General features: G+C 38.1%; 1 protein-coding gene across 1 annotated transcript in view; it reads left to right on the top strand.

The window, feature by feature from the left end:
* The window catches only part of ercc3 (excision repair cross-complementation group 3), an 88635-nt gene that overhangs the window by 30321 nt on the left and 39991 nt on the right, over positions 1–18323 (top strand). The window contains exons 5-7 of the mRNA XM_039756521.1: positions 85–220; positions 8325–8483; positions 9448–9652. Of these exons, the coding sequence (XP_039612455.1) occupies positions 85–220; positions 8325–8483; positions 9448–9652 (500 nt within the window). The remainder of the gene's footprint in view (positions 1–84; positions 221–8324; positions 8484–9447; positions 9653–18323) is intronic.

Raw genomic sequence — 18323 nt, 5'->3', positions numbered from 1 at the left:
GGGATTTTCCATGTGACTTGCCATAACTGAAGAAATTCGTATGACTGAATAAAGGCTTCTGCTCCTTATTTTTCTTTTCAATAGATATTTTGTGGAAAGCGCCTTTCCTGATGTCATTCAGAAACTGCTGCAAGATAGTGTGATTCGAGAGTGTAGACTGAGGAACGCAGAAGGAGATGAAACAGAACTGATAACAGAGACCATCACCAGCAAGTCTGCGGTATGTTGTAAGTTCGAAAATGCACAATACTTGAAATAAATGTTTGGTATATAAAAATCTTAGACCCCATTTTTAATTGAACATGGAGATGTTTATCAAAAAAAATAAATCTTAATTGCTGGTGTTTTCAAAAGTTTTATTCTTAGACCTTTGGTGATTGCCAGTGTAAACGTAGGATGTACTAGAAGCTGAATTACCAACACCAAATTAGCTTCCTGTAAGGTTGGAAATCATTTAGATTTTATCAGTTCCAAATCTGATTCTGCTTATTGATTCCAGTTCTTACCAGTTCTTGGTTTTGATTCTAATGGTTTAAAAAAAATGGTCCAAATGTTTCAATAACAATAAAACAGTATTTATTGTCTTTAAAGAGTTTAACTTAATATTTTACAACAAAGTTGACTTGAAACAGTAAACCAAAACAGGGGTTTTCAAGAGAAAATAAATAATTATAAAATAATAAACCTTTCTTTGGCCTAAATATAACACATACACAAAGTAAAGTGCGCATGTGTGTGAAACAATGAATTCAACAGTTCTGGGGCCTCATGTATAATGCCGTGCGTAGAACTCGCACTATAACATGGCGTAAGCACAAAAGCCGAAATGTGCTTACGCACAGAAAAATCCAGATGCAGGAATCTGTGCGTACTCCAACTTCCACGTTCTTCTGCTACATAAATCCCGATCAGCGTGAAAACTAACGCTCGTGCATGCGCATTTTGTAACGCCCCAAATCCTCCCAGAATTACGCCTATTTGAATATGCAAATCAATATAAATCGCCCTTAAGCGCAGCCTTCTGTGAAAAGACAATGGGAAAAGCACGGGGAAAATATAAGAATTTCAGCGAATACCAAGTGGAGGCAAAGGAAAAACATACTATTTGTTCAAATAAACCGTGGTATAATCAACAAAATGAAGTTGATCGAGTGACATAGCGTGTTGGAGAAACTTGAAAGCTCACATTCACAAAATCGCACAGTGCCGGAAATAAAAAAGAAGTCACATATCAAAGTTGCCGTGAAAAGAAGAGTTGTAAGCCCACTGTCTGAGTGTCATATGAAAGCTTATTAGGGTACAGAGAAAAAAGGCACACGGTGGGGAAAAAGCACGAAATGTCAACTTTAATCTCGAATTTTCCACTTTAATCACGTAGTTTATTTTGTCATTTAGTAGAACATTATAAACTTCATCTTAAAATCGTTTAATTAACCAGTTTCTCAAAATTACATCGTAATTAAAGTAGCACGTTAAATGCTTTGTTTTGTATTTGATCTTCTACTCGTATGTGATCTATGTGTGTGAATCACTACTTGCTTCTTAAACTGGCTCTCTTCCTCCAACTGGACACAGAGTCCATTACATTTGTGATATTACAGCTCTCTGAATAACTAAAATACTGAGATGTATACGTGATGTCATTTTCATGATGATAGGAGCTAAAGCACATTATTAAACATGTGTTTCATGAGCCTCGTGCTCATGACAAGCATTATCTTTTGTCGAAATTTGTCGCTGCGTTTTTAGCTGTGTTGTTATTTTCTCTTTCTGTTTTATATTCAATATATATTGGTGCGCCCAAGAGTCCTTGCTTTTCTTTCCCCAAGTAACCGATCGCCACACAATCAGCTCTGTAATAGAAGTTAAGCCATCTGTAAGCTTAGCGCCGATTCTTCAAAAGCGTTTAAAGAACATTGAAATATCTTCGTAGTACATGTTTAATTATTCTATCCTTCACACACTCCCAGTGAAGAATATAGATTATTTAAATGAAGTTAAAGTTTTATGTGTATAATTTAACAAACATATTTTGCTGCATTTCACCTTAAAATGATATCGTCATCATATGTAAATACGCGCTTTATAAAGTGGCCCAGGTTGTGAGATATTATAACTGTAGTGCAAGTTTACAGTGGGGTGATTGTACTTATAAGTACAAACCGTTCTACAAGGAGCAATTGATTGAGTGCATTTAAAGTTCTTGGGATTAAACTGTTTCTGAACCGCGAGGTCTGTACAGGAAAGGCTTTAAAACATTTTGCAGTGGCTGAGACAGCGTGTCCTTAAAGCTGTATACCGATAATTCTCTTTCCGATCAGCTGCTGCTGTGATTCACACTCAGATACAGTGATATAAATACTCCGAGTCGTGCAGTGAGAGTAATATGGAAAAAGATGATCCGCTGTGACAACTCCTAATGGGAGGAGCTGAAAGAAGAAGAAGAAGAAGTGAGAATAACAACGCTAAAGCAGTTATGGTATTTGGAATACTATGGCTGTTCCCTGGACCATTATATTGTTACGAGTTAATTACAATCAGATGCATTACACTAATAAACAATATGCGGTTAGTTTCTGTGTATTTATAAAGCCGCGTCATGAAAATAATGAGTAATCACACAAGAACAGTACCATTGCTTTGACGCTGGGTGCCGCCAGTTTGCAAAACCGAGCGGAGAACTTGCGTACGACAAGGCATGAGGTATTGTGGAAAAGTGCGTGGCTTTACGCCAAGTGTAGGTTTTATACATCGCGATTTGAACGTGGAAAAGTTCTTACGCAACATTTCTGTGCGTACGCACCGTTTATACATGAGGCCCCAGGTTAAGAAAACTCAGCATATCAGCCTTTTCTGGTAGTATGTGTGACTGCTCCGGGTATATTGTGTCTCCTGCAGTGGAGAAAACCCTCTGTGCACAAATACGAATAGGCCAGCTCTGATAGTAAAAGACGTAGTTTTTTTCTGCCATGGTTCAGCCCATTTTCCTGAATTCTCCTTGAGCCTCTGTATCCTTTTATGTGTGTGTGTGTTGTAGGTTTTATTTTTGAAATTCAGGTTTAAATACAGTAAGTCCAATATAGACATTTTAAAGAAAGACTATATTGTCTAGAAGTATTACAACATAAGCACAAATTGGCAGCAGTCAGTTTGTTAAATAAAAAGGTGTACAAATAGTACACATTGACTAAACAATTCAAGTCAATTTCCTGAATATTTGTGTTGATGTTAACATAAGAATATATTTAAGCCTGTTTTTACCTTTCAATTTAAGAACGTTTATTTTAATTTATTTTAAGGTTCGATTTAAACTCCTGCAGTGTGCTTAACGTAACATAAACAGTAATAAAAAATCCTAGGTAACAAATAAGACACAATTATAAAATAGTGATAAAATAGACTATTCTTGCAGCAGGTAAGAAAGATTGCTTATCAAATAAATGTGTGTCAAATTAGTGCATTAAAGATCTGAATTTGTGAAAATTAGTACACTTGTGTGAAATATCCACAATTCTGTGCTTAATTTCAAGCCCTCATGTAGCATTATTTAGAATGTACATCACCTTTTCCCTTTGTATAACTCTATTCCAGTGTTTGTGTTTATGCAAATGTTTTGAACGAAATTTAGCTTTTAGTCAATTCACAAGGCTAAACGTAAACGTAGTCTGTTTTAAGACTTGTACTAGCCATTTGAATGAACACAATATACTGGATAGATTGCCCTCTGCAATAAACTGTGCAGACATGCATACATCAGAACAATACTACATATGCAGAAAAGGCTCCTTAATCTTTCCTGTGACGTGATTGTGTAATTAAAGATCTCTGAAACAGTGTCCCTGTGCTTTTTAATTATAGGTATGTACAATTACATATGTTTTAGCTAAAGTTTTAGAAAAACACAGTAATCATGATAATTTAAAATATGAAGTGGTGTATTAGGCATCAGAGATTTCACCATGGTTAATTGTTAAAACTGGTAATTGTCCAGTCCCTTACCAGTTATATAGTATAAATTTACTTGAATGCAATGTGCTAGCGCTAGCTAGGGCACATTGGTTGGGAGACCGCAACACATTGAATTCAGTGCGTTCTTTTAAATCAATGCCTTGCCATACTAAATGTTTCAACATACATGTTGCACAGCTTCTCTTACAAGACGTTATCGTGCCACAATTACTGCATTTTGATGAAGTGTTATTTTCTCTAACAAAATATAGCCACACTTTTGAACGTTTTCTTTAGTTCGTAGTTCACAGTCTGTGTGCTGAGCAAAACAAATCGGCTTGCTATTGACGTATGACGTAGGCTAAACCGTTGTCTCAACACAGGTCCAGGGAAGATGTGTGTGTCTGAATCAAGGATGTTTTTTAGACTCCTTTAGTTGATTTGAGGATGTCTGTATAGGAATCGATAAGTGAAACCGTAAATCAAATGTCTTTTCGATTTGCTGGTTCTTGGAATTTTACAACCATTTGCTGAAACCTAAAGCTTATCATTTTAAAACCGTCAAAAAATAAATCAGAATTTGATTTAATTTCTTGGATAAATAAATATTTATTCTAGGTTTTAATGCATATTAATATTATATTTACATACAAATTTAAGTTAAAATTATAATAACAAACATCCTGTTATTTACATTAAAAACTTCTGAAGTGAATTAATGTCAAATGTCAACCAGTTGCTTCTTTATAAATAACCTGTTTTGTTGTATTTCCTGGAGTGTATATAAGCAAGGATCTGTTTGACCTCACTCCATTAGGTGTACCTTCAATGAAAATTAACTGCTTTTTAAGTAGGTGAACCTTTAATGCATCCCTAAACTTTCATGACAGCCTGTGTGCATCCTTGATTTGGGACTTGGTATTTTAGAAAATAATGTGTTGCATAGAAAACATACTGAAAGAAGTTGACTTGGCCATACCAGAATCCTCCATTCCTTTGTGGAAATACTGGTATGTTTTGGGTCATTGTCATGCTGCAAGTTCAACTTTTGGTTGAGCAACAATTATCTGATAGATCATCTTACATTATCTTCAAGCACTCTCTGATACAGTGAAGAATTGGGTGATGGTAAACTGCGCTTGCCATGATGCAGTAAAGCAGCCTCAAACAGTTACCATTTCCAGCTGAATGCTTTGCAGTTGGTACTGCCTTTGGTTTCCTTAAAACAAGTCTTCTGATACTGTAGCTAAATAACTTATACATACCTTGTTTGTTCAGAAGACAATGTTCCAAATGTCCCAGTCTTTGCCTATGTTTTCATGGGCAACCTTCAGTCTTGTTATGTTGTTCTGTAAAGCCAAGGTTTCCTCCTGGCACACTTCCCTAGTAGATATAAATTGTGCTGCCTCATTCTAATGGTAGACTCATCCTCCAAGTATTCAGTCTCCTTGAAAGTCATTGTAATTTTCTGCATGACTAAAGATTTGTACGCATTTATCCATTCAGTATTTTTAATGTGAACTGTTATGCTGTAACAATACATTTCCAAAGTCAAAATAGATATTTAACTGAAGAAATAAGTATTTAAACCTCTGTGCTATGGAAAGTCATCACAAACGAAACATAGGTGACAGTAATTTGACCATAATTAAACAAAATTAGGTACTGCTTGAGTCCTTTATATATCTCTGGATGTAAAACACATACTTTGTAAGGGCCATAGTCTTTGTTGGACAATCACTGCAAAATTGAAGACAAAGGAGCATTCTGTTAATGTCAGAAACAGTCATTGAAGTGCACAAGGCAGAAAAGGCTATAAAATATTGAAGAGTTTGAATGTCCTATTAAGCACTGTTGGATCCATCATCAGAAAGTGGAAAGTTCATCACAGCACCGAGACTCTTACTAGAACAGGATGTCCCTCAAAACTAAACATCCGAAGAAGATGTTGACTGGTGATAGAGGCTACTAAAAATCTAACTGTCACTCTCAGAAGTTTGCAGTGCTCTTCGGCTTAAACTGGATTGAAGATTCATGTGTCCACAATTTCAAGAGCTTTTCATAAAATAGGCCTTTACGGAAGGGTAAGAAGAAAGAAGCCATTCCTTAATATCCACGTAAAAGCATGTATGGCATTTGCTGCAAAACATGAATAAGACCCACTTAAGATGTGGGAGAAGGTTTTATGGTCACCAAAATAGAACTTTTTTGCCAAACTTCAAAGGGGTATGTGTTGCGTAAAATTAACACTGCCCATTCCTCAATAAACGCCATACCTATGATGAAATTTGGTGGTGACAGCAACATGCTATAGGGATTCTTTTCATGTGCTGGAACTGGGAATCCTGTGAGAGTTGGTGGCAAGTGAATCACACAAATACAGTTGAAGTCAGATGTTTACATACACTTGGGATGAGTTCTTTAAAACTGTCATTATAACCACTCCACAGATATTATACTAACAAAGTATAATTTTGGCATATCATTTAATACATTGTGCAGGGCAAAAGTATTTTTTTCCCAACAATGTTCACTGATTATTTAACTTTTTATGGACTATATCACAATTCTAATAGGTCACAAGTTTACATACACTTTAACTGTGCCTTTAAACAGCTTGGAAAATTCCAGAAAATTGTCAAGCCTTTAGGCCATTAGCCTCTGATAGCTAATTAGCCTAATTGGAGTCAACATGTGGATATATGTTAAGGCCTACCATCAAACTCACTGCCTCTTTGCTTGATATAATTGGAAAATCAAAAGAAGAAATTGTGGTTCTCCACAAATCTGGTTTATCCTGAAGGTTCTTCGTTACATCTCTACAAATAATAATGCACAAGTATAAACACCATGGGACCACACAGCCATCATACTTCTCAGAAAGGAAGACACAGTCTGTTTTCCAGAGAATAACACACTTTGCCATGAAAAATGCAAATCAGTCCCAGAACAACAGCAACAAAATATGTGAAGATGCTGGAGGAAATAGGTATACAAGTATCTATATTCATAGTAAAACAAGTCCTATATCGACATAACCTGAAAGGCTGCTCAGCAAGAAGGAAGCCACTGCTCCAAAGCCACCATAAAAAGGGCCAGACTACAGTGTGCAATGGACCATGGATCTTATTTTCTGGAGAAGTGTGCTCTGGTCCAATGAATCCGAGATCGAACTGTTTGGCCATAAGTACCATAGTTTTGTTAGGAGGAAAAAGAGTGAGACATGCAAGACAAAGAACACCATACCAACCGTCAAGCATGGGTGTTAGTGTCTCATGTTGTAGGGGTGCTTTGCTGCAGGAGGGACTGGTGCACTTCACAAAATTGATGGCATCATGGAGAATGAAAATTATATAGACATACTGCAGCAAATTCCCAAAAGCTCAGCAAAGGAAACTAAAGCTCAGTCACAAATGGGTCTTCCAAATGGACAAATATCCCAAGCATGCCTCCAAAACTGTGGCAAAACGGCTTAAGGACAAAAAAGTCAAGGTATTGGAGTGGCCATCATAAAGCCCTGATCTCAATCCAATGTGAACACTGTTGGAAAAATTACTTCTGCCCTGCACAAAGTAGATGTTTTAAACTACTGTATATGGCAAATTTATAGTTTGTTCATATAAAATCGTTGGAGGAATTATTAAGTGAGTTTAAAAATCCCTGTAAGTGTATGTAAACTTTTGACTTTTAACTGTATTTTAACATCAATGTTAAATTTGGGCATTTGTTTAACTCCTTAAATGGAGCTCAGTCACCTTTCTCATCGTAAAGCAAAGCTGTGGATTAATTCATAGTGCTTGATAATCTAGAAGGAAATCTTGTGTTATTTGACCTATGCTGACAATTCTGTTTTGTTGGTTTCTCCTGCATAACTACAGTTTTGTATTATATGTCTGCCAAACATTTTGGGACAAATATCAAGTATATTTTTGAAAAATGTGTAGTTCCATAAGTTTACACTTGGTCAATAGACAGAACTTTATTGATTCTGGCACTAATGCAGTCATTGTATAAATGATTTAAACCTTTTTTTTCTGAGTTGTGCTAGGGATGGCATACACTGAAGGTGTTCATCTCCTTTTGCTTTTGCAGTTACATTTTTAATTTATTTTTCATTTTTGTCGTCTTCTTCCTCTTGTTGTCTTTTAATCAAAAATGAATGTCCTTATGTACATATAAATCTATATGCACCTTTTTCCACAAAATGTATAGCATTCCTCTATAATTTCCATATAGGGAGAGAGTTATTTTATCATATGCAGTGTGCATGTCTACTGATTATATAGTTTATCGTACAGCTACCTACTAGGGATGCATAAATTGATCAAACAAACTTACATTGAGTATTGAGTGTAACATTGAGTATATCATCCTAGATATCCAAAAGTGGCTCAGGGAATGGAGGTCCTTCTTCTGGTCCAGGCACAGAGGGTAATCAAAATGTACCTGAGGACATTTTTAGTTATTATGAGCAGATGGACAAAGATGAAGAGGAAGAAGAGGAGACACAGACAGTGTCCTTTGAAATCAGACAGGTAAATATTTCTGTTATAATCTAGCCAGATGGTTCCAGGTTGTTGGAAACTTAGTGGTGATTGTTAATTGTCTTGATTCTGCAGTACACTTGTGATTTTTGGAAGATGCACACTCATTTTAGAAGTATAAACATGGATCAGGACAAAAACTATGATGTGAAGAAGAGAGTGATGCTGATGTGGTTAGACAAATTCCATTTTCAAGATGCAAAATCTTCAAGTTAATCTTAAATTATCTCTAGATGTCCTTCATTGTGTGTATGTGCGAGTATCTATCTATCTGTCTATCCGTGTGTATGTGTGTGCGTATATATATACATATATATGTACACACACATACATATATATATATACATATACATACATATATATATTGTGGGGCATATGGCCAGCCGGGATGCCCTTTCGTTATATGCTCAGGGGGAGCAGCCATGGACTGTGCAATACGTCCCCCTGGACCCTAGATGGCCGCCCCCTGGGTTGGAGCAGGGCTCCACGGGAATTGGAGTTGGGGGTAGTCCTGTTGGGTCCCGCAGGTGCCACCAGGTGGGCTGCGGCTGGAACTCCTGAGTCCTTATGGGCAGTGTTTTAACCACACCTGGAAGTGCAGCTGGAACTTGCCAATGAAGCACCTGGAGCACTTCCGGGTGAACTATAAAAGGGGCCACCACTCCAGGAGCCAGAATCAGGAGGAGGAAAACGAGGTTGCCTGGGAGGAGTGGTGGAGGAAGAAAAGAGTGATTTGGTGTGTGTTTTATTTGGTGTTTGTGCTTGTATAATAATAATAATAATAATAATATGCAGAAGACGTGCGCCCACGGGTGAAGAAAAAAGAAATAGTTTGTTTATTTTATGTGTGCCTCTGTGTCAGATCAGGTGCCTATATAGCGCCTTTTCACAATATATATGTGTATATATATATATGTGTGTGTGTGTATAATATATGTATTTATTTTCTAAACAGGAAATGATCGAAGAGCTTCAGAAACAGTGCATTACTCTGGAATATCCTCTGCTGGCAGAGTATGATTTCCGAAATGATACTGTGAATCCAGATATCAATATTGACTTAAAACCTACAGCAGTGCTTCGTCCTTATCAAGAGAAGAGCTTAAGAAAAATGTTTGGAAATGGTCGTGCTAGATCTGGAGTCATAGTTCTTCCCTGTGGTATGTTCCTTGGATAAATATATTGTGAAACATTTTTCGATGCAGGAAAAAACATTTAGTTGCAGGGCTCAAGGCTGCAAATAAATTTATAACCAAAATAATCTTTTATATTTGGTTGAACAGTTAGTACAGTGAACCACATAAAAATACGTACACAGTCAAAATCTTTAGATATGTGTCTATGTAAATATGGTTATTTATGTATATGAATTTTGCATTTTTGTTACATGTAATTTTGTCTCACAACTTTGTTGTCCTAACTTTATCTACTGGTTCAGGCATTATAAGTAAGCTAAATTCAAGCTGTACTGGGAGCTGATGATATGCAAACTCACTGACTTTGTACTAAGATATATTTAATAAGATATTTTTAGAAATATGAAAGTAATCTTCATTCTGTCACAAAATGAAAACTGAATGGTGTTTATTCAAATATAGTGTATGTCAATGTCGCTTATATAGACCAGATTAATACAGTTTTAACAAGATTCTATTATTTGGATTTCAGCAAGCATGCAGGTTTTTGTTTATTTCACTGAAAAGTTGACAGAACCTAAATGAGTTAGTGAATCACATTAAAAAGTGGATGTAACACTTTTGTAGTATTTGTCCCATGGTAACGGAGGGGTCCGCTGCTTTTGATGCTTTCCTCCAGTTCATCCGATCTAGGGCATCTTCCGGGTTGACGTCATTCTGTTGCATGTCCTCCTTGATTCTGTTGAGCCAGCGCTTTTTGGGTCTTCCACGTGTTCGGTTGCCATCAGGGCTCAGTTAAAGGGCGATCTTGGCCATTATTTCTTTTTCACTGTGCAGGACATGTCCGTACCACCTCAATCGAGCCTCTCGTATCTTCTTGATAATTGCGCCACTCCTGTTCTCCTCCTAATGTACACATTCATGGCATGATCCTACCTTGTGAGTCCAAGAGATCATCGGAGTATGCTTTCAGGGTATTCAGTCTTCTTTAGTCGATGGCTGTTTTCGTCTTGCGGATCTTTTCAATGCTGCATCTGCTGTTCTAGGGCGAGTCTTGTTTCCTCCGTGATCGGGGTGTTGTCCACATACAGCAATGTCCATGGTACTGGTTTCTGGATATCCGCTGTAATTATGTCCATACATAGGATGAAGTCCATTAGCGAAGGTGGCAAGCCTTGGTAGATGCCTACTCAGATTGGGATGGGCGTTGAGGCTCGTTATATTGGTGTAAAGTAGCTGGATCCATCATACATCCATCATGTATAAGCTTCGAGTACACCATGTTCATGGATGGCTCTCCAGATCAGGGCATGTGGTACCCTGTCATAGGCATTCTACAAATCCAGGAATGCGATGCGGATGGTCTTATTTTTCTCCCAATGCCATTCCATGAGCAGGCTGGTGATTTGGATAGCGTCAATGGCTCCACATCCTTTCACAAAGCCACAATGGTTGGAGTTGAGTATTACAAGATTTCGAAGGCAATGGTCAAGGATGTGCTTAAAGATGTTAATGGCATGGCATAGGAGGCATATGGAACAGTATATTCTGCAGTTGTTGGCATCGCCCTTTCCTTTCCAAATCGGTACTGTGGTTGTCCAGGCTTCGGGCACCATCTCTTCATCAATGATCCTGTTGAAGAGCAGCGTCAGTAATTCCACACCTTTACGCTTCAGTAATTTCCAGACTTCATTTAGGATGTCTTCTGTCACAGTTGCCTTGCCATTTTGCATTTGTTTAATCGCCGCCTATGTCTCTGCAGTGGTGATTGGGCAAATGGGTGAAGACTGAGTCGCCAGGTGGAATAGGCAAATGGAGAAACTCTTTGTTATTGATCTTTGCGAAGTATTCATTCCATCTGTGCAGAATTTCCAGTGGTTCTCACTGGAGTCACTGGTTCCTGTCCTTGATACTCCGAACTTGTCAAATATCCTGGGTTGATCAGTGGCTGGCTTTGGTGATGTGATAGATCTTATTTACGCCTCCAGGCATGTCGAGGCCTTCATACAGGGTATTGTATTGCTTAGTTTTCGTTTTGGCCACTGCCTGTTTTGCCGAGTCCCTCATATCGGTGGTAGTCTTGGCTGAGATGGGTTCGCTGCTAGGTTTTATTAGCTACTTTCTTCTCCTTTAGGACTGCTTGGACTTCATTGTTCCACCACCGCGTCTGCTTATCAATAAACGTTTTACCGGCCTTCATTCCTCCAGAGTTTTCCCGGTGATGTTGTGGATTTGCTGGACCAAACCTTGCCACATACTGTAGAATCTGGTGGTAGCTTCGGATCGACAGTGAACGACTGGAGAGTGTCCATGAATTGGTTCTTATGTTCTTGCATCTTCCACCATTTGAGTCGCCTGATGCCAACCACATTTGTTTTGGGCCTACACTTGATTTGTAGCTTCATGTCCAAGATGAGAACACTGTGCTTCGACACAATACGGTTTGATGGGATTACCTTTACATCCACAGTCTCTTCTTTTGATTAGCTAATAATCGATCTGCATGGAGCGACAACCACTGCCGTAGGTGATAAGATAACTCTCTTGTTTCTTGTAAAAGGTGTTGACTATAGCAAGGTTGTATGTTTCAGTGCGATCCAGGATGTGATGGCATTCCGTTCTTCATATCCTTGCCCTCCATCCTGTCGGGCATAGTTGTCATGTGTTGTGCCAGCATGGTCATTTAAGTTCCCACCAATGAGAATGTGTTCTTCTATGCCGACCACTCATAGATGGTTATTGATGGAATCTCAAAGTTTCTTTTTCCTCCTCTTGGCATCTGGTCTGTGGCGCATATGATTAGATTATTCACAAGGTTGTTGATTCAACCTTGATTGACATCTGACTGTCTGATATTCAGGCAAGTACAACGACCTTGTCGCCCAGATGTTTGTTGACGACTGTAGCTACTCCATTTTGACTCGCTATTTGGCTGTTGTTGTAGTAAAGCTTGTAACCTTCGCCAGTATTTTTTGGTTTCACTCCTTCCATTTCACTTCTTGGATGCAGGCAATGTCCACTTGTCTGCATTTGAGGACGTCAGCCAGTTCTCTGTTATGACCAGTGAGCGTGCCGATGTTGATGGTGGCTAAATGTAGTTGTTGCACTAGCTTCTTTGCCCACGTCATCCACCAGCGGTTAGCCCTTGTGACTTTTCCATGACACTCAGACGAGGGTGGCATTCATGCCTAAGGGGGATGCCCTAGATTTCCTGAATAAGTATTGAGAAGACATTAAAGCCTCGAGATTTAACTAGAAAATACCAACCAATGCATTGTTTCACCTGACGTTGGACCTGTATCGTTAGCTAAGGTCTGTGGACCTCGTTGCCCAATGGTTGGCGCCACCGGGAGGTGATGGTAAGATATGGGAAACAGCATATACTACCTAAAAATAAATGGGATATAATGTTAAATAATTCAATGCCTGTTATATATCTATGTATTTTAAAATCTGGCTTATTTAATTAAAATTTTGATAGACTCTTCAAATCCAGTGGCTGGTATATTAAAGAACTAGCAGAATACCCGCGCTTCTCAGCGGAGAAGTAGTGTGTTAAAGAAGGTACGAAAAAGAAAAGGAAAAATTTTAAAAATAACATAACATGATTGTTAATGTAATTGTTTTGTCATTGATATGAGTGTTGTTCTCATATCTATCTATATATATATATATATATATATATATATATATATATATACAGTGGTGTGAAAAACTATTTGCCCCCTTCCTGATTTCTTATTCTTTTGCATGTTTGTCACACAAAATGTTTCTGATCATCAAACACATTTAACCATTAGTCAAATATAACACAAATAAACACAAAATGCAGTTTTTAAATGAAGGTTTTTATTATTTAGGGATAAAAAAACAATCCAAACCTACATGGCCCTTTGTGAAAACGTAATTGCCCCCTGAACCTAATAACTGGATGGGCCACCCTTAGCAGCAATTACTTGCAATCAAGCATTTGCGATAACTTGCAATGAGTCTTTTACAGCGCTCTGGAGGAAGTTTGGCCCACTCATCTTTGCAGAATTGTTGTAATTCAGCTTTATTTGAGGGTTTTCTAGCATAAACCGCCTTTTTAAGGTCATGCCATAGCATCTCAATTGGATTCAGGTCAGGACTTTGACTAGTCCACTCCAAAGTCTTCATTTTGTTTTTCTTCAGCCATTCAGAGGTGGATTTGCTGGTGTGTTTTGGGTCATTGTCCTGTTGCAGCACCCAAGATCGCTTCAGCTTGAGTTGATGAACAGATGGCCGGACATTCTCCTTCAGGATTTTTTGGTAAACAGTAGAATTCATGGTTCCATCTATCACAGCAAGCCTTCCAGGTCCTGAAGCAGCAAAACAACCCCAGACCATCACACTACCACCCACATATTTTACTGTTGGTATGATGTTCTTTTTCTGAAATGCTGTGTTCCTTTTACGCCAGATGTAACGGGACATATGCCTTCCAAAAAGTTCAACTTTTGTCTCATCAGTCCACAAGGTATTTTCCCAAAAGTCTTGGCAATCATTGAGATGTTTCTTAGCAAAATTGAGACGAGCCCTAATGTTCTTTTTGCTTAAGAGTGGTTTGCGTCTTGGAAATCTGCCATGCAGGCCGTTTTTACCCAGTCTCTTTCTTATGGTGGAGTTGTGAACACTGACCTTAATTGAGACAAGTGAGGCCTGCAGTTCTTTAGACGTTGTCCTGGGGTCTTTTGTGACCTCTCGGATGAGTCGTCTCTGCGCTCTTGGGGTAATTTTGGTCAGCTGGCCACTCCTGGGAAGGTTCACCACTGTTCCATGTTTTTGCCATTTGTGGATAATGGCTCTCACTGTGGTTCGCTGGAGTCCCAAAGCTTTAGAAATGGCTTTATAACCTTTACCAGATTGATAGACCTCAATTACTTCTGTTCTCATTTGTTCCTGAATTTCTTTGGATCTTGGCATGATGTCTAGCTTTTGAGGTGCTTTTGGTCTACTTCTCTGTGTCAGGCAGCTCCTATTTAAGTGATTTCTTGATTGAAACAGGTGTGGCAGTAATCAGGCCTGGGGGTGGCTACGGAAATTGAACTCAGGTGTGATACACCACAGTTAGGTTATTTTTTAACAAGGGGCAATTACTTTTCACACAGGGCCATGTAGGTTTGAATTTTTTTTCTCCCTAAATAATAAAAACCATCATTTAAAAGCTGCATTTTGTGTTTACTTGTGTTATATTTGACTAATGGTTAAATGTGTTTGATGATCAGAAACATTTTGTGTGACAAACATGGAAAAGAATAAGAAATCAGGAAGGGGGCAAATAGTTTTTCACACCACTGTATATATATATATATATATATATATATATATATATATATATATATATATATATATATACCTTGCAGCGGAGAAGTAGTGTGTTAAAGAAGTTATGAAAAGAAAAGGAAACATTTTAAAAATAATTTAACATGATTGTCAAAGTAATTGTTTTGTGTATTTGGCGGCAGCGTCACAAAGTTTTTTTCGTCTAGCTGCATCAGAAAATGTACCACGACGTCTGACACGCCTCCTTTTTACTGTTTTCTCACAGCTTGGATTGCTGCTGTCATATACACACACACACACACACACACACACACACACACACACACACACACACATACACATACATACATACATATATATATATATATACACACATATATATACACATACATATCTTCATATCTACATATCTATATACATATCTACATATACACATATATATATATACATACCTATCTACATCATATATACACACACACAAATTATATATATGTGTGTGTGTGTGTGTGTATATATATATATATACACATACATACATATATATACACATACATATACTTGTGTGTATAGCTTTTATATATGTGTGTGTATAGCTTTGGTCACTGAGTGCAAGTGAGAAATAATAAAATATAGTCTATAAGTTATTAAACAGTAAAACATTAACGTTTTAAGAAGTACAGGTACATTGAGCACTACTGGAGTGGTTCGGGTAAGCTACATTTTAAAGACTGTGTAACACAACAGGTAAGTAACTAACAGCAGCTAAAATGTATATGGATCATCTCTCGGTAGTAGATCCATTTTGAAAGGCGCTACACGACGGCTGTGGTATAGAAATTACATTTTCTATGTGAACGTTCAAATTTGTGCCTCTGGTAATGTGCCTTACCGGCATTTAAAGAAAATTAGTTTTGTGTCCTCTGCAGTGTTAAGCGAGAAAGGCTTCGGTTTGGGATCAAAGGAAAAAAGGTGTAAAGAAAGGAAAGTTGCCTTTTTCTTTTATATAGTATAGAGATGTGTTCGCTGGCGTTATGATCGGCTTTTGGGGACAGTCGCGTGGGTCTTGTGTAGACTGGGGAGACGTCCCTGCCATTAATCGGCTGTGATGGCACGTGCAAAAGAAAGTGTGAATTGCCTTAATATTATTTTGCCGTGGTGTAGAAAAGGGGTCCCGTGTTTGCACTTGTCTGGGCTATAGCGCAGGGGGAGGATGAAAAAAATTAAAAGTGCTCACTTTGTCTTAAGACAGAAGCGCAGTCAGCGTCTCAAAGGCGGCACAGCTATGCGCGCGCTGGCTGCTCGACTTTTGCTGGGCAGGAGACCACAGTTTTGCAGACTCGTTCATGATATCAAAAGTCTCAGCGATCTTTGGAGGTCATTCATATATTATATGATATATATATATATATATATATATATATATATATATATATATATATATATATATATATATATATATCAAAATACCAGCGCCCAGCGGAGAAGTAGTGTGTTAAAGAAGTAATGAAAAAGAAAAGGAAACATTTTAATAATAACGTAACATAATTGACATTGTCATGAGTGTTGCTGTCATATATATGCCTGCCTAAATAAGTCACCCTTGCTTTGCTCTTACTTTTTTACCGTTCATTTAATCATGGCTAGTGGCGGAAAAATTATAAAATGGAAGGAGGATGGCTTTACCAAAACAATTATTGATGGCTAATCGATTATTTATAAAGCTTGAATTGGTGATCTGTTTTTCTGTGTTAACCTCATATTTTTCATACTTCTTCTCAAACTAAGGTGGTGCGAGGGTAAAATGAATTGGGATGCGCTGATCAATGTAATCTGCTTGTAATGCAAAGTGTGATTAAATGCATTATTTTTTAACGGGTTATGGAGCACATGCATCGAAGCTTCTCAGCTGTGCTTGTGCTAAGAAAAGGAAAGTTTTTAAAAATAACGTAACACGATTGTCAATGTGACCTTTGTAAGTAGTGCCTGGAGGATTCAGTGTGTAGAAACTCTAGAGACAGCGTGCGTATTAACTTGTGGATTTTTCTGTGAGTATTTGGTGGCAGTCTTATAAAGTTGCTTCGGAAGACGGCGTTAGCCGCGGAGCTCAGCTCAGAGCGAAATCAGATGAATGGGAGGGGAGATGATGACGTGACTCCCCCACCCGCCTTAACTGTCAATCCCCCACAAACACAGTCTCTCGGAATTTGCATTAGCACACCCCTTCACCTACAATTTTAACTTAGTTACAAAGTGATCAAAACTCTCGCTTATATCCTGCGTCCTCTCATTAAACTTGTATCCCGCATTACCTGTGGGCATGTGAAGCCAGCGTAGCCTGTCTATGAACTTAATTTAAAGTTTAGGTTTACACCTTGCTTTCTTTTCGAGGTAGCATCACTCATGAATATGGTAGTATATGTCACTCGCTCGCTTCTTATTGTTTCGCTGCCTTCTCAATTATATAATGCATGTTTTCTTAAGCGCTTTTTGGAGGTCTTCCTGGTTTTCTACGCACTGCGTTGACAGTCAGTTCACGTGATTACGTGGGAGGCGTGATGATGTCACACGAAACTCCGCCCCCCACGTCATTCCAGCTCAACTCCATTACAGATAATGGAGAAAAATACCTTCCAGTTATGACCATTAGGCGTAGAATTTCGAAATGAAACCTGTCCAACTTTTGTAAGTAAGCTGTAAGGAATGAGCCTGCCAAATTTCAGCCTTCTACCTACACGGGAAGTTGGAGAATTAGTGAGTGCGTGCGTGCGTGCTTTGCCTTTTATTAGTATAGACTAGCAAAATACCCGCGCTTCGCAGCGGAGAAGTAGTGTGTTAAAGAAATTATGAAAAAGAAAAGGAAACATTTTAAAAATAACGTAACATGATTGTCAATGTAATTGTTTTGTGACTGTTATGAGTGTTGCTGTCATCAAGGATTTGAGTATCATTATTTCTTTCAATCAGGTTCGTATTTGGAGGATGTGTTGTGTTCAAATTACATTCCTTGTTTGTCAACCGTTGTAAAGATAACAGGTTTCATTCATCGAAGTGATCACTACCCAAATCGGTACTCGTGAATCTAAGATGTTTAACAGGCATTCCGGGTATTAAGTTGTGGATTTGCCTGTGAATATTTAGCGGCAGCATGTCTATGAACTTAATTTAAACTTAAGCTTTACACCTTGCTTTCCTATTGATATGTCTACAAAGGCTTGTTTAGATTCAGAGGGTTGTTCCTTTCTTACTGCATCAATAAACAGCTCGTCTTCCTCTTTATCTGAAACATCACATGCTGCATGCATGGGTTTACCTTTCCCAGTCCTGCAAATTTTAGCGAAGTGGTTCAATTTACCACATTTTTTACACTGTCTTCCTTTGGCTGGACATTGAC

This window comes from Polypterus senegalus, chromosome 6, assembly GCF_016835505.1.
Source record: "Polypterus senegalus isolate Bchr_013 chromosome 6, ASM1683550v1, whole genome shotgun sequence".
In the NCBI taxonomy this organism is placed as follows: domain Eukaryota; kingdom Metazoa; phylum Chordata; class Cladistia; order Polypteriformes; family Polypteridae; genus Polypterus; species Polypterus senegalus.
This window is presented reverse-complemented; position numbering and strand designations above follow the sequence as displayed.